Source organism: Narcine bancroftii, chromosome 8 (assembly GCF_036971445.1).
Source record: "Narcine bancroftii isolate sNarBan1 chromosome 8, sNarBan1.hap1, whole genome shotgun sequence".
Classification (NCBI taxonomy): Eukaryota; Metazoa; Chordata; class Chondrichthyes; order Torpediniformes; family Narcinidae; genus Narcine; species Narcine bancroftii.
This window is the reverse complement of record NC_091476.1, coordinates 34779997-34803078: the sequence shown is the minus strand read 5'-3', so window position 1 is coordinate 34803078 and position 23082 is coordinate 34779997. Positions and strand designations below refer to the sequence as shown.

The following is a 23082-nucleotide window of genomic DNA, read 5'->3' as shown; positions in this document are numbered from 1 at the left end:
GCGGATTACAACCTCCTGGTTTTAACAATTTTAGAAAATCAGATGTCCTTGCAATAACAAAGCCAGCATTCCTCACTCTCTTTATCTTCATAATCTAAAAAAAATCTGCATCTCCCGCTTTTACCTTCTCTGGACTGACATTTCACAATGCGATGTCTCCAGTAAAAGTACCCTATTTTTGTGCTCAAATTTGCCCTATAATGATTCATTTTGGAATTGCTATACTCTTATTTATTTGCATGTCTAGTATTCCAGGTAAACTCTATTTATAGTAATGCAGAGAATGGTGGCTCTAATTACCGTGTTTACACAACAATGGATCCTGCTGCTTTTTCTGGTGAGAATGATTCATGCGTTGACATCTCCCTTGAAGGTTTCTGCAAGACCTGATACCATTACAGCACATGTTCAGATCATTCACCAGGCAGTTCCATAACAATATCACTTGTGCATCAAAAGCAAGCATTTCTCCCACAAATTATTAAAATTCATAGCTGATCTATTCTTCTGGGAAACTGAATACTGTTGTGTAATAAAGCATCTACTGCCCTGAGGATGGCACAGGTTTTAAGTATTAGAAAATTGTGATAAAAAATATTGTCATACTTATTCTTAATTATTCGTACACAATGTTTGAATGGCGTTCATGTTTTCACATTTATTATTGTAGCTCAACATCAGTGTCCATCAATTGATCAAAGTGCTACCTTCAAGTTCGAACAGAAGTTACCAAATGGTCCCCCTGTATTAATTACTATGCAAAAGATGTCAGGGCTGGGTGGTGGTGGTGGAAGGAGGTGGTTCTCAGTGTTCCCCAAGAGAAAAATGAAACAGAACCTGGTGAAGAAAATAAGATAACTTCTGTGCAGTTTTCAGAAATGTTTCTTTGAGCTTGAGCTCACATGATACACATGAGAAACACTTCAATGATACCTGGGCGGAACAGTTAGTCAAGTTAGCTGCTTCAGAGCGCAAGGAACCCATATTTCCACAATCTCCCTGCCACCATGGTGGTGTCCTCTGGTTTCCTCCCACATCTCAAAAATGTGATTGTTGGGCAATCTAAAGTCTCCAGTGTCTGGGTGAGTGGAAGAAACTGAGGGGAGTTGTTGAGAACAAAAGGAGAATTTTTAAAATGGCACAGACTGGGTGGGTTGAAGGTCTCTCTCTCTCTCTCTCTCTCTCTCTCTCTCTCTCTATGAATCTATAGAACCAGGGTTATTCATTCAGACACATAAACACCCACAGGATTTTAACATAGAAGACTACAGCACAGTATAGGCCCTTCGGCCATTGATGTTGTGCCGAACCATATATTCCTTTTTTTAAAAAGTACTAAACCCTCCCTACCTCGGACGCCTTAACCTTTCTTTTAAATGCCCCCAATGTTTCAGGCTCAGCCACCATCCAGGCATCCCAGGCACACACCACTCTCTGAGTAAAAAAACTTACCCTGATGTCTTCCCTAAACTTCCCCTCCTTCACACTGTACTGATGTCCACTAGTGTTTGCTATTCTTGCCCTGGGAAACAGGTGCTGGCTGTCCACCCGAAATCTTGTAGACCTCTATTAAGTCTCCTCTCATCCTTCTTTGCTCTAGAGAGAAAAGTCCCACCTCTACTAATCTTGTCTCATAAGACTTATTTTCCAATCCAGGCAGCATCCTGCTAAATCTCCTCTGCATCGTGCCAGTTTACTTCTCAATACCCTTTGCTGACATTTGTTTGGGCACACAAGCAAACATGGATTTTCATTCTTTATATTAATTTAGCTTCATTAAATTAAGGCAAGAAAAAGTATAATTTTTTCCAGAAGTATTGAAAATTTGCTATGAATATTTAAGAATATTTGCTTCAGCCATGCAGATTTAACAATCATGATTGACAGAAAACAAATGCACTGCTTCAAAAATGTATCCTGTCTTTTACAAATAAAGAAATTTTAACTATCTAATATTATTAGGGCGGCACGGTTAGCATAGTGGTTAACACAATGCTGTTACAGCGTCAGTGCAGCGGTTAGCTCGACGCTGTTACACGAGATAAATTGGGCAGATTGTTAAAAAGAATCCACAGGGGGGGGGGTTAGGGGGAGGGTGGTGGGGCATCTAAAACAAGACAACATGATTTGAAGGTAAAAGATAGGAGGCATAGAGGAGACCTGAGGGGTAATTCTTGCGCGCAGGAGGTGGCTGGAGTGTGAAATGCTCTTGCACCATTTGAGCAGTAGCCAGCTCAGATAGACTATTTCCGTTAAGAGGAGGAAATGGATAGACTATTTCCGTTAAGAGGAGGAAAGATTAAAACAAGAGGACATGAGTTAAGAATTAGGGGCAGAGGTTTAGAGGTAACATGAGGGGGAACTTCTTTACTCAGAGAGTGGTAGCTGTGTGGAATCATCTTCCGGGAGAAATAGTGGCGGCGGAGTCAATTGTATTATTTAAGAAAAGGTTGGACAGGTATATGGATGAGAAGAAGATGGAGGGTTATGGGCATTGTGCAGGGAGGTGGGACTAGAAAGGGGTGTTTGGTTCGGTGCGGACTAGAAGGGCCTAATGGCCTGTTTCCGTGCTGTAATTGTTATGTTATGTTATGTTACTCGCCAAGGCTTTGGACCTAATGCGGGTAATAGACAGGTACAATGAGCAATATGGATATGTTGGCTGAAGGGCCAGATTCTGTGCTGTATGACTCTGCAATCAATTAACATTCAATTAACTGATGACAAATTTCATGGTCAGGAGACCAAGAGTTTCCTTCTCTTTTCAAAAGCAAAATCTATTTTATACCAGCTGAAAGGACAAATAGAGACTTATTCCACAAGCAGCACCTCAATCAGTGCAACATTTAATCCTCAATTATTGCACATTATAAAATTAAGTACCTGAAATGGCAACATTCAATACCTTATATTTTAGCTGATTCTTTTTCCTTCAACTACCTTCAATTTTTCTATGTTTCTAGTCTGAAAATGATGCCACAGGCAGGTGGGTAACCTGGGATTTAGGCCAGCAAACTAAAACTACTGATGCCATAGGTCACTAGACTGGGATCACAATCAAATTATGCACCAGACAGCACTGAACTCAGGTCTCAGTTTACTAGTAGCCAGTTGTGTTAAGAATTCTAGTGCAGACAAGATCATGTTTATTTTGTTTTGGAATGCTCACTCTAATCAGACTTAAATCAGATGTATTATTTTCTGAGAAGTGTGACTCAGCAGGTGGACCTAGGACAAAATCAAAGATTATGGAGTCATTCTTCTTCTACACATAATCTGTGCATGTCTAACGCAAGGCCCTTGTACCTATTGCAGGGGGTGGGGGGAATGCCATCTTCAGCAGAAAAGTTACATCAAGGCTGCATCTGCCTACTCAAGTGGATAGGAAGGATTCTTTGGTTCTATTTTGAAAAACAAACATTTCTTCAACACCCATGCAATATTCAACCTGCAAATGACATCCATTAAATTATTTATGTTCATTATCAGACAGTGAAATTGGTAAAAGCATATCCCAGGACTTGCAAGTGATTTTTATTTTTCTGCATGAAATGATGGAGAATTTGAAGTTAGTCCATTTCATCTGTCCAAATTTGATTTTTTTTTCCCTCCATATTGCCCTTGTGTTGCAATGATTTCACTTGGTAATACAAATTCACAATTAAACTAGCATTTTGAAACAATGAATCCACCAATTCTGGCTTATTTATTTACACTTTATGAATGAACATATTTAAGGTATTTTTGCATTTTTTGCTTCTAAACTTTAGGTAATGGGAGACTGGTGTTGACAATTTCTGCAAACTTCTCCAGAAGATTTAGTCACATTTTAGCAAGTCCATGAGATTTTTAGAGTAAGGATTCAAGACAATCCACATCACAGAGTCGTCTTTTGGTCAGGTTTTGTTAAAATGGTATTTTGCAATCATTTACATAGTCACATGGCTAAGAGCATCCTCTACATTTCTAGCTGAACCATCTATCATGACTCTGCAATAACTTGTTGACTTGGAAATTGCTTACATCTAATTTAGAGATTTCATGCAGCAGGCAACAACTCCAAAGCCAGCACAATAATCACCGACACTAGCTGGATTTTCAATGTAAACAGGATCTTTGCTCTTCTGAGTTTAGTTGGTTTAGAGTCATTGGATAATGAACCATCACAAAACACCACCAGAAAATACATGCAAAATGCTTTCAACAAGCCAGGAGGAATACTCTGAATATAATGTACTGGTAAAGATCTTGCCATTTTTTTTTTACATACAGCACGGTAGAAGCTGATTCCACCCAACTACACTCAAATTAACCAACAACCCTGTATGTTTTGGATGGCAGGAGGCAACCGGAGCACCAGGAGGAAACCCACACAGACACCGGGAGAATGTACAAACCCCTTACAGACTGTGCCGGATTCAAATCGGGGTCGCTGGCACAGTAATAGGGTAGTGCTAACCGCTACACTCACCATCCCATCTGTTGCCAATGCTGCAGGATCCAAATAACTTACCTTCGCTTGCAGGCGGCAGCAAAAAACAAGGACAGCAGGCTGTCAAATGGGCTTTCAATTCATGAAGCCAACTTTAATCTTTCAAAGTGACTTATCACGGTGATCAGTAATAATATTCCACTCTATATTATTTTTCATGTAATAGCTGAAAAAGGATATGGACATTTTTTCCACAAACTTATCATGCTTGTCATCTGTTTCAGGAAACTTCTTGATGTCATTTTCAAGACGCTTAATTTGCTGCTGCATCGTATCCAAACAGGTCTTGAGATTTTGGTCTGAAACTGGACAGAGAAAAAAAATATTCAAATATGAAATCAAATCCAGCAGAGAACATTTGCAAATTTACAAAACGTACTTCCATCAATTACAAGTAAGCTCTGCACGTCAGTGGAAAGAAAGAGATCATTTACTTTTTCAGATCAAGACCCTGCATCAGGAATTTTGTTGCTTGCTTGTAACTACTCTATTTTCAAGCTCCACTGTGAGGTTTCTTCATTAAAGAATCATGCAGTATTGTTACAAATATAAACTTTGGCTATTATACGGAAAGAAGAACTCAATTTAAGCATTGTTGACACCCTGATACAATGAAACCTTTTTTTTCCCCCATCACATCTAACATTTGACGGAGTCTTTATTCCTTTTGTGCAAGCAGTAGTAAAAATGCCTTGTTTACATTTAAAGTCAAGTCCCTTGCACATTTCAGATGGTATTTATAATCTTGAGCTGACATCACCTCTTCCCAAGGAAAGAAAACTAGCAGCTCTCAAATTAATCAAGATTAATTAATCTCTAATGAATGCATGACCTTAAACGAACAGGGGAAGCGAACATTGTAAATATCTTCCAGAACCAAGTGAAAATCAGACTGTCATGGGAGATCAACTAGTACATGAATAAATGCACAGTTTGGAACAGGCAGCCAAATTGTAATTATATCTTCCATTTTGTTTTATATTTTACACATAATATCAGCCCTTTATAAAGTCACAACTCTAGGTTTCAATTTAAACATGGAACAAATTTTAAAAAAAAATCTTTGAAATGCTTCTGTGCATCATATCCAATGTGTTACTTTGCAGAAGAATGATCATTATCAAGGCCAGTGGTTTCCAATTTTAAGAAATGACTTGGTTTCCCATTAGAGTGATACATGTAGAAATAACAAGTGAGAAGGGACACAAGTCATTTGTGACTTGATAGAAATGATCATGGACCAAATGAAAGCACAACAACAGAGCTTTGACCAATACTTCCACTACTGGCTCAGCACTGCAAATTTTAGTTGTGGCCGATTGGCTGCTATGCACTTTAAATGCCAAAGATCTCCTCCCAACACTCAGTTTGCAGGCTGGATCTATTCAGCTTTACACACTGCTTGGGAAGGCTCGACGAAAGAGGAAGAGAGAGAGAAATTGGGGCAGCACGATTAGTGTAGCAGGTAGCGCAGTAATTGGGACCAGACAGGGATTCGAATCCTGCGTTGACTGTAAGGAGTTTGTACATGCTCCCCTTGTCTGCGTGGGTTTTCTCCCACTGTTCAAAATGTACCGGAGGTGTAGGCTAATAAGGTGTAAATGGGTGAAAAGGCATGTTACTGTGCTGTATGTCTAAATTAAAAATTAAATTAAATTAAAATACCAGTGGCGACACTGAGATGAGGGTGGGTGGGGATATTTTGGTGAGAACATAAGATGCTTGCAGAGACATGTGGATAGGAGGTAAATACCAAGATAATACGGTACCAGCAGGAAAATGACTGACACGGTTGGCAGACTTGGGATTCTACTGTATGAACTCAATTGTGAAATGGTAGATTAAGGTGCAATGGCAGCAAGTTCCAGATACTTCAGCTTAGTGTCCTCATTTAGCAGTATGCTGAGAAGGCAATGAAAGCTCCTTGTAGGACAACTAATTTTCCTGCAACACTCTGGAATAGAAAATGACATACTCCCTTGCATCCCTCAGCAGCTCTAGAAGTATCAGTCAAATTTATAGCATGTGCAAAATGACCCGTAAATGGCCATATGGAATTTTAATCCAGTGGGAAAAAAACAATATTTGATTGCAGAATAAAGAAAAAAGTTATTAAGAAACGACATTTCTAAGCAACAAGCATACTTCTGATATCTGCAACAATATTTGGAAGCCTTCATCACTTCATCTTAATGCAATCACAATGAAGGCTCGCCAGTAGCTATACTTTGTAAGGGGATTGAGGAGATTCAGTATATCACTGATACAGAAATGTCAAGGCCCAGGGCAAGAAAAAAAACTCCAGAGGGTTGTTAACTTGACTGGTGACATCATGGGCACCAGTCTTCACTCCATCGAATAAATCTACAAGAGTTGGTGTCTTAAAAAAGCAACATCTATCCTCAAAGACCTACCAACTAGGCCATATCCTCTTCACTCTGCTATCATTGGGAAAAAGGTACAGGAGCCTGAAGTTGCGCACTTAGCAGCACAAGGACAGTTTCTTCCCTTCCGCCATCAAAATTCTGAATGAACAATGAACCGCAGACACTGCTTGACTTTATCCTGGCACTATTTTTATTTATTTTGTAAGGCAGTTAATATAAATGTCTGTACTATGATGGTACTGGAAAATAACTAATTATGTGGATGCTCATTACAATAAATTCTGATTCTGATTCTTATTTTGAATCTTTGACTAAAATAAATAGTTGGCAAAAAAAACCAAACATTGATACTGGTAATTTTTTTTTTAAAGGTTATGCTCCAAACACTCAGCATATTTAACTTCAACTCTGTGGAGACTCTCTTACCATCTAACATGTATGGATCCTTTTACAGTACTGGTTCAATAGTACTTAAACTGGAACAAGACCAAAGTGGAAGGTGCACTTACAGAGAATAAAAAGGCACCAGGGGGATTGACATATGGAAACAAGTGAGAACTTCATTGCATTTGTAAATTGTATTTATCCACGACCTGATCCTCAAGTTCCTCATTGGCAGATCCCAATCAGTGGTGATTGGCAGCATCACTTTCCCATCAAAGAGCCTGATCCTCTGCTGTATCCCTCATTACTAATTACTGGTAGCCAAGCTTGGATCCAACACAATCTGTGAATTTCCTGACAACAGCCCCATTGTTGGTCAATTGCGGGTAATGAGTCAGATTGTAGGTTGGAAATAGAGCATCTGCTGGCGCAGTGACAGAAAATCAAGTTTGCCCTCAGCATCAACAAGACCAAGGAACTTATAGTGGATTTTAGGAAGGGGAGACAAAGGATCCTTGACTCGTCTTCATCTATAGGGAAGAAGTGGAGAGTCAGTAAATTTAAGTTGCTTAGCAATCGCATATCAGACAAGTTTACCTGGAGGCAGCATGTCAAAGTAATAGACAAGAAAGCATGTTAATGCCTCTATTTTCTGAGAAATTGGAAGAGATTCACCATGTCAATGAAAATTATGCAAACTGGTTGCACCATAATCTGGTTTGTAAACTCAAATGCCCAGGAACAAAGAAGGGTGCAAATCTAGCCAAGTCCATCGCAAGCACCAAACATTGCAGACGTCTACATGAGGCCATACTTCAAAGAGACTGCCAAAATCATAAATAACTCACATCACATCATATCTGTCTCTAAGGGCGACATCAGAATATCATTTAAGAGGGTGAACCCTCGCAAAGCATCAGGCTCTGGTGGTGTACCTGGAAGGGTATTGAAACCTGTGCCAACCAACTAGCCGGAGTGTTCACGGACATTTTCAACCTCTCACTGTGGCAGTCAGAGGTTCCCACCAGCTTCAAAAGAGCATTAATCATCCCAGTAAACATAAAGAGTAGTGTGAGCTGCCTGAATGACTACCGCCCAGTACACTAACTTCTATTGAGTTGAATTGCTACGAGAATCTGGTCATGGCCAGAATTAACATGTATCTAAGTAAAGATCTGGACTCGCTGCAATTTGCCTATCATCACAATTACTCCACTGCAGATGTAATATCACTGGCTCTCCACTCAGCTCTGGATCACCTCGAAAACAGCAATTCATACATACGGCTGCTCAAGACACTACAAACTCTGGGCTCTGTACCCCCCTCTGCAACTGAATCCTTGACTTTCTCACTGGAAGACCACAGTCAGTACAAATTGGAAAGAATGACTCTTCCTCACTGATCATTAACACAGGCGCACCCCAAGATTGCGCACTTAACCCACTGCTGTACTCACGAATCACCCATGACTGTGTGACCAGGCACAATTCCAACACCATCTACATTTGCCGATGACACCACCGTTGTCGGCAGAATCACAAACAGCAATGAGGAAGCGTCCAGGAGGGAGATAGATCAGCTCGTTGAATGGTGTAACGACAAAAAACCTTAGGTTCAAAGTCAGCAAAACCAAAGAGATGATTGTGGACTTCAGAAGGAAATCAGGGGAATATGACCTTGTCCTCATCGAGGGCTCGGTAGTGGAGAGGGTCAATAATTTCAAATTCCTGGGTGTCAACAACTCTGAATATCTCTCCTGGAGCTTCCTCGTTGATGCAATCACAAAAAATGCTTGCCAACAGTTATACTTTGTGAGGTGTCTGAGGAGATTCGCTATGTCACTGAAGATTCTCGTAAATTTCTACGGGTGGTACCGTAGAGGGTGTTCTGGCTCCTTGCATCACTGCCTGGTTTGGAGGTGCCAACTCTCAGGACAAGACTAAACTACAGAGAGTAGCTAACTCAAGACTTCACTCCATCTATATGAGGAGGAGTCTTAAAAAAGTAGCCTCTATCCTCAAAGACCCCCACCACCCAGGCCATGGCCTCTCCACTCTCCTATCATCAGGAAAAAAGTACAGGAGCCTAAAGACAAACACTCCACAGCACAAGGACAGGTTCTTCCCTGCTGCCATCAGATTCCTGAATAGTCAATGAACCAAAGACATGGCCTTGCTTTTCGTGCTCTGTTATGGTTATTATTTTATTTAATTTTTTTTATAAAGAGAAATGTCTTAAGATGGTTATCATATGTACTGCCGCAAAACACCGAATTTCTTGATAATGAATCCTGATTCCCTTCTCACTGCTATCTTAAGACAGAGGGTACAGAAACCTGGTGTCCAGTACCTCTTGGTTCAAGAACAGATTCTTTCCAACAGATATCAAGCTCTTGAACCTCCCCCTATCACATAAACAATAACACTACTAGAAGTGTAAAGCTCTGTCTTCAATTCTTTTTAGGCCAATATTGCTCTTGGAGGCATCTTAATCTTGGTTAACGTGTGTGTGTTTTACATGACTGGGGAGCTGCAGTAAGTAAGACTTTCACTGCACAATGTGTAACCGTAAACACCTGTAATCATCATCATGGCTTTTTAAGATGAGTCCAGCAGGATTGGTTGCTGTGTAATGAACCAGAGATGATTGGAGAGTTTAAGGTAGTGATCACAATATGATTGATCTCTTTGAAATTTGAAAAGGAGAGGCTAAATGTTCAGAGGAGTAAAGGAAATTACAGTCACATGAGAGAGGAACAGGCCGAAGTCGATTGGAAACACGCAACTAAGGAAGACAGCCGTTCAGCAATGGCTGAAGTTTCTGTGCAAAATGAGGAAAGGACAGGTACATATCAAAAAGAAAGTTGTGAATGAGACAATTGTGGCTGACGAGAGAAGTTAGAGCCAAATTAAAAGCAAGAGAGAGACCATAGAAGGAAACAAGAATAAGTGGAAAGATAGAGGACTGGGATACTTTAAAAACTTGGAGAAGACAACGAAGAGGTGATTTCGAAGGAAAAAATAAATTATGAAAGGAGGTTAGCAAGCAATATCTAAGAGGATACTAAAAGCTTTTTAAAAAAAATATATAGAGTAAAAGAGTGACCAGACTAGATATAGGACTGAGAGGAAATGATGCTGGAGAAAGTATAATGGGAGACAAGGAGATGGCAGGAGAACTGAATGAATATTTTGGATTAGTCTTCACTGTGGAAGACATTAGTAGCATACCAGACTCTCATGAGTCTTCAGGACGAGAAATGAGTGCAGTCAAGATCACGAGAGAGAAATTACTTGGGAAGCTAAATGTTTTAAGGGTATATAAGTTTCCCGGAACAGATGGAATGCTCACTCAGGTTCTGAAGGAAGCAGTTGTGGAAACTTTAGAAGCATTATTAATAATCTTCCAGGAATTAATGGATTCTGCATGTTTTCAGTGGACTGGAAGATCACAAATGCCACACTGCTGTTTACAAAGGGAGCAATACAGCAGAAATAAAATTATAGACCACTTAGCTTGACGTCGGTGGTAGAGAAGATGTTGAAGTCAATTGTAAAGGATGAGGTTAGAGAATACCTAGAAGTGCATGAAAAGATAGGCCCAAGTCAACATGGTTTCCTTAAAGGAAAATAATGCCTGACAAGCGTGTCGCAATTTTTTGATGAGATCATGAGTGGGATAGACAGGGGAGATGCAGTGGATGTTGTGTGTTTGGACTTTCAAAAGATCTTCGACAAGGTACCACTCAAAAGGCTGCTAAACAAGATGAGAGCCCATGGAATTACAGGAAGGATACTGGCATGGGTAGTGCATTGGATGATCAGCAGGAAACAGAGAGTGTGAATAAAGAATTCCTATTCTGGTTGGCTACCAGTTATCAGTGAAGTTCCACAGGGGTCGGTGTTGGGGTGGCTTCTTTTGATTTGGATTATGGAATAGACGGCTTTGTGTCTACATTTGCAGATGATATCAAAATAGGTGGTGGGGGAAGTGGTGCTGAGAATATAAAAAGGCTGCAGAGGGAATTGGATAGACGAGAAGAATGGACAAAGTGGCAGATGAAATTCAAAGTTGGAAAGTGTCATGCACTTTGGTCGAAGAAATAAGATAGGCAGACTATTATATAGGTGGGGAGAAAATTCAAAATTCCAAGGTGCAAAGGGACTTGGGAATCGTTGTGCAGGATACCCTAAAGATTGACCTCAGGATGAGTCGATGGTGAAGAAGGCAAATGCAATGTTGATACTCATTTCTGGAGGGATAGCATATAAGAGCAAGGATGTAATGTTGAGACTATATAAGGCACTGGTGAGATTTCAGTTGGAGAAGTGAGTACAGTTTTGGGTGCTGTATTTGAGAAAAAACATGCTGGCATTAGAGAGGGTTCAGAGAAGATTTACTACAATTATAACAGGGATAAAAAAAGGTTAGCATACGAGGAATGATTGTACTCATTGGGGTACAGACTGATGAGGTGGGATCTCAAAGAGGCATTTCGAATGCTGAAAGGCCTGGACAGAGTAGATGTGGAAAGGACGTTTCCCATGGCAGGGGAGTCTCAGACAAGAGGGCATAATTTCAGGATAAAAGGGCATCGATTTTAAAAAGAGATGCAGAAACTTCTTTACTCAGAGGGTCATGAGTTTATGTTGCCACAGGCAGCTATGGAAGTGAGGTCATTGGGCATTTAAGGCAGAAATTGACAAATATTTGATTAGTCAGGGCATCAAGGGTTACAGAGAGCTGGGGAGTGGGTGGATGGATCAGCTCATGATTAAAATGGTGGAGCAGACCTGATGGACCAGTGGGCCTACTTCTGCTCCAATATATTGTGATCTTGGTCTTGTGATTATCACCAATTAAATTAAACAGGACCACCAATGAGAGAAATCAAAGATAAAATAAACTTCAGTTGTATTGCAGTGTGGAAAGGTAAAAGGCTCCAGAATGAAGAGGATCACCTGCTCTCCATCTTAATTCCCAGTATTGTAAGCAATCCCTTCATGAGATTAAAAGATTCATGGTTAAATCCTTACTGAAGCTGGTGCAAAGCATCTTTTGAAAACAAATGGCTGCTCTTCAGAGGCAGGTGGCCTTTTTAAAAACACAGATTGGTAATCAATGCAGTACAGCATTCCTTTTTTGTGTATTTTTTCACCTACGTGGATTAGGAACAAGATAGATGACATAACATGGCCAGCATCTGAATCAATAATTTCAATCACAATGACAGATGACTCCAATGAATTGCACCCCATTTGTAATTCTGGTCACCATCTCTTATTGTTTTATTCAAAAACACGAAAATGTGCTGGACTTGGAGTGAAGGCAGATTCAATGATGGTACAAAAGACAAATATTTAAGTACATGAAAGAGAAAGATATCCAGAGTGACAGGAAGGTGGAAGGAAATGTGTGGTCCACTTTTGCAATGACCTGGCATCGTCTGGATGGACCGCAATTGTCAATTATATAATGCAATCTGAGATACTCTGAACCTATAATCAAACTTTGTTTTACTCTTGAATCATAAGATAACGTAAATTCAATTCTGCATGTAAGCTTAATCTTTAGTGTTTTGTATAATAATGTTTCAAATACAAACTGGAACATTTCTTTCTCTTTCTGAGATTGAGAGCTGAAAATTTAATGTGGCTGAACAGCATGATTGCTGGATTCCAGAGATCCCTGCACCAGAAAGAGGTAGCCTCCACACCACAGAGATCCCCAGAACTTCATGATCAGATTCATTTAGGGTTAAGGGCTTCACTGCCTGACTACAAAGCCTAGATGTCAACGTGAGCTTCTCTGCTCACAGTGAATGTCAATGTCAAGTGATGCAGAAGCTGCATTACTAAGATATCCCACTGTGGAGAGAAGCCTGATCGTCATCCTTTCAAACATAGTGCAAGAACCTTGTTTGAAATAGGCAACTCAGATCTACAGCCAACGCAAGTTTTTCTTCTCATTTTCTTCTGGTGGCTCAGCAAATTTTATTAAATGAACAGGTGTTTTGCAAGTTTAGCACGACTAGAATTTTAGTAGTACTCTGATTAATTTGTAAAAGAAAAATTAGTTAATCAGTAGGAAGGGTGACAAATCTCAGCATTTCAATTAGTGTGAATGACTTTCTGCAATGTGGTCATGAAGAGGATATTTAGTATGATGCACAATACAGGTATAGTAATGGCATATGTTTTGCCTGCATTGATAACCAAATACTTAGGGCATTAGGATTGTGGAGGTTGTCAAGAATATCAAATTCCTTGGAGTGCTCTTGGCGGAGAATCTCACCTAGTCCCTTAACATCAGCTCCATAGCCAAGAAAGTCCAGCAGAACCTCTACTTCCTGCACAAGCTGAGGAAAGTTCATCTCCTACCCTCCATCTCACTACATTCTACAGAGGATGTATTGAGAGCATCCTGTACAACTGGTTTGGAAGCTGTACCACCTCGGACTGAAAGACCTTGCAGAGGATACTGATGTCACTGGAAAAGATCATTGGGGGCTCTCTTTCTACCATTAAAGACATTTACAACACTCGATGCAGGTGAAAGGCAATAAATATCCCTCATGTAAACTGTTCTTCCTTCTGCCATTTGGTAGGCGGTACCATAGCACTCGGGGCCTTATGTCTAGATTAGGCAAAGGTTGTTTCCCCCAAGCCATCAGGCTCCTGAATTCCCAGAACAGATGTGGATAGTGTACCATGGATTTTTACTGTATACATCTTAATATTGTAATATTTAAATGTTAGTAACTTCTATTCTGACTTACATTTATGTAAATAAGCTCCATGGTCCTGGAGAAACGCTAACTCGTCTTTACCATGCGAGCATAGTATGAATGATAAATAAAGGTGACTTGATTTGATTAGGGTTGGGTGGAGTTTTGAACCACACTTTAGTCCCCTCCAAGCAAAGTCCATTGCTTTTACATCAGAAATGAACAAACCAAAATCATCACCTGTTACATTATGCTGGCCTGACAAATCCTCAGAAGCAAAAATGCACAATTCACTCAATTGAAAACTCAGGAAGTTGCTAACCCTCCTATCAAGAATGAGATACTAAGTCTGGTGTGATGAACCGATATCATTGGAATTTAGGTTGAGATACAAATATTAACGAGAGATTTGTTTTCTCTGTCCTTCACAACTAAGAGTTAACATTTGAGATTGATTTGAATTTAATAATGCAATGTCCATTTGCTAATGTATTTCTTGTATTAGAAATATTTATCTATATATTGTATAGAAGTGGGAGGTATTCAAATTAAAATGACTTCCCATTATTGTAAGTTGGACTAAAGTCAATAATTGCATGCAATTAGCTTTGATAAAATACAAGTCAGTGACTCTTGGAATTGATGGTGTCTTTTGCTGTCAATGAATGAGAAAGGCAGACATCCATAATGTCCTGCTTTAAAAGGCAGGAACTACAAAATTTAGCAATCTAGTCTTTCTTGGAATTTTGATGTCCTGATTGAGGATTTTGGAATCCTATACCATGCTATGCATTATTTATTAAAAGTTGGGATTTTGTGAAACGTCATAACTGAGATCATGCAACTTAGTTATTAAGTGTCCTTGGGTATAGATTGCAATATTTTATTTCAAAAACACGGCTATTTTTTTCCAAATAAAAAAGCTTTACAACAGTGAGGTTCATTGAGCACTCTGCTCAATTTTACCAATGTTTGCTGAATGGTCAAGAGAGTGGGCAGGTATTCACCCCTCAGGATTAATAATACAGTGAGACAAATATGAATCCAGTTTTCGCAGATAAGGAATTTATAATAAATCAATTAAATAATTCTAAAATCTAAAAACACAGTTCTCAAAACTTCTGGATTTTTACTAATAGTCATAATGTGCACTAACTTTTTTCAGGGGAAGCCGTTTGTCCATCTTACATCTCAATGAGAACTTCAAAAGTTGTAAATTAGCACCTACTTCAGAATCCAATGACTTTAGGCACTTTCAGATGGCCAAAATACCCCGATGTAAAGCTGCATATTATACCCCTATGCGGCTGTCGGGAGGCCACCTGAAAGCGCAGGAGGCCCATTTTGTAACCCTCCTCCGGGAGGGACCTGAAAGCGGCTGCTAAAGGGATAATAATCAGCTGGCGAGCCCCTGACATCCCCCCTCCCCGCTGCCCCCCGGCGCGGGATGTCAGGGTTGGGGCAGCCAGCATAGGCTGTCAGTGCTGGGGCAGCAGGTGCGGGATGTTGGAGTGGCCAGCGCGGGTGCTGAGAGGAAGTGCCGGCCGCCCCAACCCTGACATCCTGAAGGGACAGGAGCGGAAGTGCACTCCGAGCCGCTTCCCGTGCAGCTGTCCCTTTCAGCGCTGCCACCTGAACGACCATTCCACTGATCTGAATCCGCTTCTCCGGATGCATTCTTGGCAGAGAATGCACCTGAAGGTGGCTATTGGCTCCTAACTGCCTGGCTACTCAGGTCAGAATTTAGAAACCTGTGAATGGAGGGAAAAAAATGGGGGTGAACAGCTGATCTCAAAGAAATAACCCTGAAATGTTCATTGTGCCTGTGACTTATTGAACATTGTAGGCAACGCCACATGGTTTTCTGTGCCGGGATAATTTGTTTCGTTCATTGTACGTGCAGGTTGAAAATGAATTGTTGAAGTATGATCACACACTCCATAGGCTGGATTAAAGAATAGATGTTATCAGGAACATTGTTCACACTCATGGTTTGTCCACAAGTTCCACAGAAGATTACGAGTTAAATTACATAATTAACATCACAAATTTCAGTTTACAAAAATCACCCTGAAGCTTGATGCTTCTGCGAGGTGTGCTAATTTGTTGAAGCAAAATAGACTTCTGTACCTGGGTACTGTATGCTGATGATCAGATGCAGGCGCACTGGAAATGTTGCTCTGCACACCTGAATCCTCATACCTGGGAATTCATCTTTCTGACTGCAGGGCCCATCCATTTGAAAAGAATCACTAATGTTAAAAAATGTTTGTTTTCTGTTAGGTGACTTCACATTTTTTTTCAAATTAATTGATAATACCTTAGAGCTTTAAATATATTCACTCCTTAATAATGCTTATCTTCCATTTTAAATTGCCAATTTTTTCATTTTCTTTGATCTTCAAACTAAAATCACTGTGCAGATAATGTGGAAACAATGAGCGGGTTGGGTTGCATCAAATCTTTTTGATCAAAGGAAGGAATAAAGAATATTAGCTATTACTACTTTTCAGTGTAGATTGTCCACGCCTCTCTTAGCTGGTGAAGTGCCTGCAGCCCCTCAGCAAAACAGGTCTGCTGACCAGCCTGAAATGCATGGCCATTAGCAGCTGACCACTATCTTGATCCTTACTTCTGCACAAGTGCAAACATAAAGCCAGGAGTGAGCTGATCCATGCCAGCAGAAGAACTGGCCAATGAGAAGCATGATTTGCTATTTTTACTACCTCACTGACAAAAGGCAAAGGAGGAAAAACCCAACACCCAACCCCAACCAACCAATTTTCCCTTGCAACCGCTGCAATCGTGTCTGCCTGTCCCGCATCGGACTGGTCAGCCACAAACGAGCCTGCAGCTGACGTGGACTTTTTACCCCCTCCATAAATCTTCGTCCGCGAAGCCAAGCCAAAGAAGAAAGAAGGAGCAGGAAGAGTTCCAGCCGTTGCACACTGTGACAATCATATTTTCCTCCTTACTGTCGAAGCTTCCTCACAATAAACATGAAATAATGTTCCCGGCTGGAAGATGAAATCTCAAGCAATAAATCTAACAGAATTTTTTTTTGCTATAAACATTGATTGTTCATCACAAATCTAAGAACAGATTTCATGAGGCAATTTACAACTGTGGGACAGATTGCAATGAAAGCATCATAATACATTTATGCTGAAGAACATATTTAGGCCTTCAGCAGCACTTGTTACTGGTTAAAAATAATTTAAGTGATTTACTGAGTCTCCATGTCCTTATCGTTGTAAATCATCAATTGTGCTATTTATAGGTGCAAATTGCAGATTTCAGATATTTATGGCCCCTTTCAGAATTAAAGGTTTTGTAAAATTGAATACACATTATCTGGGGGTGTACATTTGCCAAACACTCACCATGTCTGTTTTCGGCAACAAAGTCTATTTTGCTTCAACAAATTAGCACACCTCGCAGAAGCATCAAGCTTCAGGGTGATTTTTGTAAACTGAAATTTGTGATGTTAATTATGTAATTTAAGGCAATTCTCTTTTGGTTTAATCATGCAGTTTCTCAGATCCTTCACAATCTGCACAGCTGCTCAATGACACTCCTCAAATCTCAGATAAGTAGGGTCCTCTAAAATGTGTCATCTTGCTCACACTTCCCTCCAGTGCCTTTGTGATTTTATTTTGTTCCTTCAGATTGCAGAGGATCAATGAATGTCAACATTCATCCCATGCAAGTTCAAGTTCCAACATTACTTTTTCTAATGCAGTGGCTCTCAACCTTCTTTTTCCCACGCACGTTAAGTAATCCCTTACTAATCACAGAGCACCAATGGCATCTGCCTGGCGTCTGCATCAAAACAGGATGGGTGAAGATTGTTTCTCTCCCAGACAGAGGGTTTCTGTAAAACCAGAAGCTGAGAAAGAAGGAAATAAGTTTCTGTAAGTGAAGGAGGAAGGGCATGTTTTAGATAATCATACTTTCTTTCTTTAAAAACAGTGACTGTAATCTTTCTTCTTTGGCTTGGCTTCGCGGACGAAGATTTATGGAGGGGGTAAAAAGTCCACGTCAGCTGCAGGCTCGTTTGTGGCTGACCAGTCCGATGCGGGACAGGCAGACACGATTGCAGCGGTTGCAAGGGAAAATTGGTTGGTTGGGGTTGGGTGTTGGGTTTTTCCTCCTTTGCCTTTTGTCAGTGAGGTGGGCTCTGCGGTCTTCTTCAAAGGAGGCTGCTGCCCGCCAAACTGTGAGGCGCCAAGATGCACGGTTTGAGGCGTAATCAGCCCACTGGCGGTGGTCAATGTGGCAGGCACCAAGAGATTTCTTTAGGCAGTCCTTGTACCTTTTCTTTGGTGCACCTCTGTCACGGTGGCCAGTGGAGAGCTCGCCATATAATACGATCTTGGGAAGGCGATGGTCCTCCATTCTGGAGACGTGACCCATCCAGCGCAGCTGGATCTTCAGCAGCGTGGACTCGATGCTGTCGACCTCTGCCATCTCGAGTACCTCGACGTTAGGGGTGTGAGCGCTCCAATGGATGTTGAGGATGGAGCGGAGACAACGCTGGTGGAAGCGTTCTAGGAGCCGTAGGTGGTGCCGGTAGAGGACCCATGATTCGGAGCCGAACAGGAGTGTGGGTATGACAACGGCTCTGTATACGCTTATCTTTGTGAGGTTTTTCAGTTGGTTGTTTTTCCAGACTCTTTTGTGTAGTCTTCCAAAGGCGCTATTTGCCTTGGCGAGTCTGTTGTCTATCTCATTGTCGATCCTTGCATCTGATGAAATGGTGCAGCCGAGATAGGTAAACTGGTTGACCGTTTTGAGTTTTGTGATGCTGAACCAAGCCATGAAAGACCCCAACAATGAAGACGCTGTTTACATCCGGTACCGCACGGATGGCAGTCTCTTCAATCTGAGGCGCCTGCAAGCTCACACAAAGACACAAGAGAAACTTGTCCATGAACTACTCTTTGCAGATGATGCCGCTTTAGTTGCCCATTCAGAGCCAGCTCTTCAGCGCTTGACGTCCTGCTTTGCGGAAACTGCCAAAATGTTTGGCCTGGAAGTCAGCCTGAAGAAAACTGAGGTCCTCCATCAGCCAGCTCCCCACCATGACTACCAGCCCCCCCACATCTCCATCGGACTGTAATGAAGGTAATGGGCATAGTGCGATCAATATGAGACTTGGTAATGAGGTGAAATATTTCAAATGGTAGCATCAAAATTTCGTGAATATAAAATATATTAAGATAATCCAACAATTAGATTTCAATTTTGTATAATTTGAAAGAGCAAAAAGCTAATTACATTAATTTTATTTTGTATTTAATATCCATTCTTTCATTAGAAAAATCTCCATAAAATATAAAATTAAAACACACTGATAATCCCTTGGCAAAATTTACAAGAGGCATAATTAGGAAGGAATCTCGACTTAGAAAGTTGCAGGTCACTCAATACTCCAAGGTTATTGTGGAAAATAAATAGATAGCCAGTTGCTTTTATCAATGCTACGCTTATTATGCATTTAGTGTATCCATGTGTAATTTTAATTGGAGTATATCACTCAAATTCTTATTTACACTTGGACTATTTATTTAAATAAATATCATTGAGGGAAGTAAACTGCGATGCTGAATTTCAAAATCAACATTCCTGCAAGCCTTTGTGAAGCTGGAGGAACTCTCAACAGGTCAGAAAGCATCCATGGGTAGAAATGGCTAGTTAACGTTTCAGTTCACAACCTTTCATTGAGACAAAAGGCTTTATCAATGAGAATACCAATTTCCGCTTCCAGGTTATCACCTATCACATCTTCTCTGCTGTGGAAAATTTCATCTTTGGCAAACCAAATATTCTTCTGATTAATCCCTTGTTCTCATCCTAACTCATCTGAAATTATTTTATCTGCAACTTACTTTTCCCCAGGCCTGGTTCACCTAAGTGTCCTGTTAACTGATCACTGCTGGCTTCTATCCCCAAATGCGGCTATCAATGTCAACCTTTAATGCATTCCTCAAAACTGACTTAATTTCTTTCCTTGGTTTATTGCAAACTCTGCTCTGGTAAGGCATATGTCCTTCGTTGGTTTATTATATTAACATTTCTCTACAAATTAAAATTATTGATGATAAAATCCAGCTTCATTAAAGTCTGATTATCTTAGCGACTGCTAAGATGTCAATGCATTAAAGAAATGAATAGCAGAAGAAAGTGAAACTAATTATATTTCAATAGTTTTCTCATCATGCAAAATATGAGCCGTTGATGCCCATGAGAGTTGAAATGAAATTGCATTACCAGAAAAATATATATTAATTTCAACAACTACATTTGTATATGCCATATTTTATTTAAACACATCAAGCTTCATTCAGAAGTATTTCTTATTTATTATTTTTTGGAGAGATCCAGATGTCACTGCAAGGCCAGAGTACATTGCCCTTAAGAATACGGTGGTGTGCCTCATTCTTGAAGCAGTAGAGTTGACTTGGTGAAGGCACTCACACAGTGCCCTTGGGAAGGCTGCTCTGAGATTTTGTAAGAGGAAAAATTAAGAAGTGATCATTTTGTTTCCATATCAGGGTTCAAACTGGAGGAGAATTAATTTCTGACCAAATCTTATTTTCACCTTATTTAGGTGGCAGTTTTAAATTTGTTCCTGGTGAAGTTGACCTCCAGGAAGTGATGGCAGGGACTCAGGAACGTGAATATAAAAGCTAAGATGCTTCTTTGTTGGAGATGGCCATCCTTGATAGTTCTGGACTGCAAATCTTGTTATTTATTAACCCAATTCTGAAAGGTGTCCAGATCTTCGTTCATTTTGGTTTTTAGGTCAAAGTCTTGTGAGACGAATGTACGGAGCTGTAAATGGGAATAGACACTGTGCAACCACTTGTGAACACTTGTGTACTCATATTGAAGATCATTGATGAAGCTGTGATTATGGCTGGATGCTAAACATTGCTCTGAAGAATTTTTACGGTAGAGTTGATAGCTTGAAGCATATGTTATTTTATCCAACTCATAATAAGTTAACTGTTTAACCCTCTGAACATTATTTTTAACATCAATTACTGTCTCTTTGTCATATTAGGTAAACTCCTCATCCACAATCCCTCCAACTCAAAAGACTTCAATTAACTGAAAGATCAAATTTAGGAACAAATCATTTAGGCTTCCAGTCAGACCCACAATGACTTGTGTGACAAGGTACCAGTTTTCGACAAAGAAAGTATTTAAAAAAAAATACATACATACAGGCCCTTTTGGTCAGTGAGCCTGTACTGTCCAAATATACCCAATTAACCTACAGCCCCTGTCCGTTTTGAAGGGTGGAAGTAAACCGGAGCACCTGGAGAAAATCCATGCATGCATGGGGAGAACATAAACTCCTTACAGATAGTGTCCGATTTTAACCTGGTGCTGCACTAACGGATACGCCAACCGTGCCACCCGCTGGATGACTTGTCATCTTCTCTGGATTGCTCTGGGTGCCTTGAACTCGGTTTGTGCAATTGCTCATGTTAAAGAAGCAGCCTGAGCAGAAGGGTGGACAAACTCCACAATCTGACCTTACTACTCAGCATATGGGGTGGCAACAGGGAAAGAGAAAATAGAAAACAATGAGAAACCACATAATGCTTGTGTCATCAGGAACAAAGAAAATTAATTTATTGGCTCCTGGCTGAAATAAACTGGCAATTCCAATAATAATCTGGTGACATCATGAATACCCTGAGACGGTAAGTTTGTACAGTCAGCGGATGTTAGTTGCTATAAATGACTGGTCATTGTCACATGGTCATACTTGCTCAGACCAGACTGGTGATTGTCATACCTGCTCAGACCAGCTGGAAAGTAGAACTTTTTTTTTTGGTCCGGCTTTCCCTGCAACCGGCTTTCTCAAGTTCCAAATTTGTGAAAAAAGAGCCATAAGATTTGCCTAAAAATAACATAAATGCACCAGAATTGAATAACTTGTGAAGAGAAACTATGACCAGAACATTGCATTGTGATCAATTCTACCGGCCACCATCGTGTCAACTTACTACAGGAGTTCTATCGAGAGCGTGCTGGCCAGCTGCATCAAACTGTGGTATAGTTGCTGCAGAGCATCAGTTCAGATGAATCACAAGAGCAGCAGAGAGGATCGCTAATCTCCTCCCTCCCTCCCTCCCCCCCCCCTCCCCCCCATTGAAATGATTTACCAGGACCATTGTCAGAAGAGGGGTTGAAAAATCAATGAGGACCCCTTCCATCCCAAATGCACCATCTTCCAGCTTCTCGCATCAGGAAAGAAATACAGAGTATCAGAGCCAGAACCACCAGGCTGAGAAACAGTTTCTTCCCGTGGGCAGTGAGATCGATGAACTGCTCATAGATTACTATTTATTTAACAATAATATTTATTTATTTTAATATCCGTATATACACACTGTGCACGCATTGCTTGTATGTGTGCTATATCTGTATCTATGTTTGCACTGTTTTTGCACCGAGGACTGGAGAACGCTGGTTATACGTGTAAATAAACTTGTAACTGATAAATGAACTTGTTGCAACTCTAGAATTCAAGAACAGGGATAAAATATATGTTCACTTTCCTCCACAATAGCTAGATATGAATCAAGACTGTGAATACATTGACCAATGAAAGGTGATGTGACAAAGTAAATATTTTGTTGGCCTTGGTGTCAGGGAAGAACTGATGTCCAAATGGCCAACCTTAACATAGTAACTCCTGGCCCACTCGTCGGACACTCCGCACTCTTCGGGCCTCAGCCTGAGTGCAAAGTGTATTGTTCAAAATGGGTTTTGTGGGCAGGTTTCTCTGTCAGAATGTTGAATTCTTTTGTGATCTTTTGGTGCTTTGGCCTTTCCCTACACTGTGCCCACTGAGATGACCAGAGAGCACCAACCCTGACTGTGCCCACTGAGATGGCCAGTGAGCACCAACCCTGAGTAGGTAGGTACAAGGAGGGCATTCCACATATGCTGGACAGCAAAGCCTGCCAGGGCCCAGCATTGTCTGCAGATATTGGTGGCATCTTAGTTCTGACGTCAGGGACATTAAACCTCCAAGAATTAACATCAATGAGTTTGCATCTTCTGGACA

The 23082-nt window shown here is 40.6% G+C and overlaps 1 protein-coding gene across 12 annotated transcripts in view; it reads right to left on the bottom strand.

The window, feature by feature from the left end:
- Positions 1 to 23082, bottom strand: part of diaph2 (diaphanous-related formin 2) — a 569879-nt gene that overhangs the window by 200722 nt on the left and 346075 nt on the right. For all 12 annotated transcript variants that reach the window (XR_011343050.1, XR_011343048.1, XR_011343047.1 and 9 more), the window contains one exon: positions 4674 to 4797. Coding sequence is in view for 3 of the 12 variants with exons in the window: in XM_069893430.1 (XP_069749531.1) it covers positions 4674 to 4797 (124 nt within the window). In the remaining 9 variants the exon portion in view is untranslated. The remainder of the gene's footprint in view (positions 1 to 4673; positions 4798 to 23082) is intronic.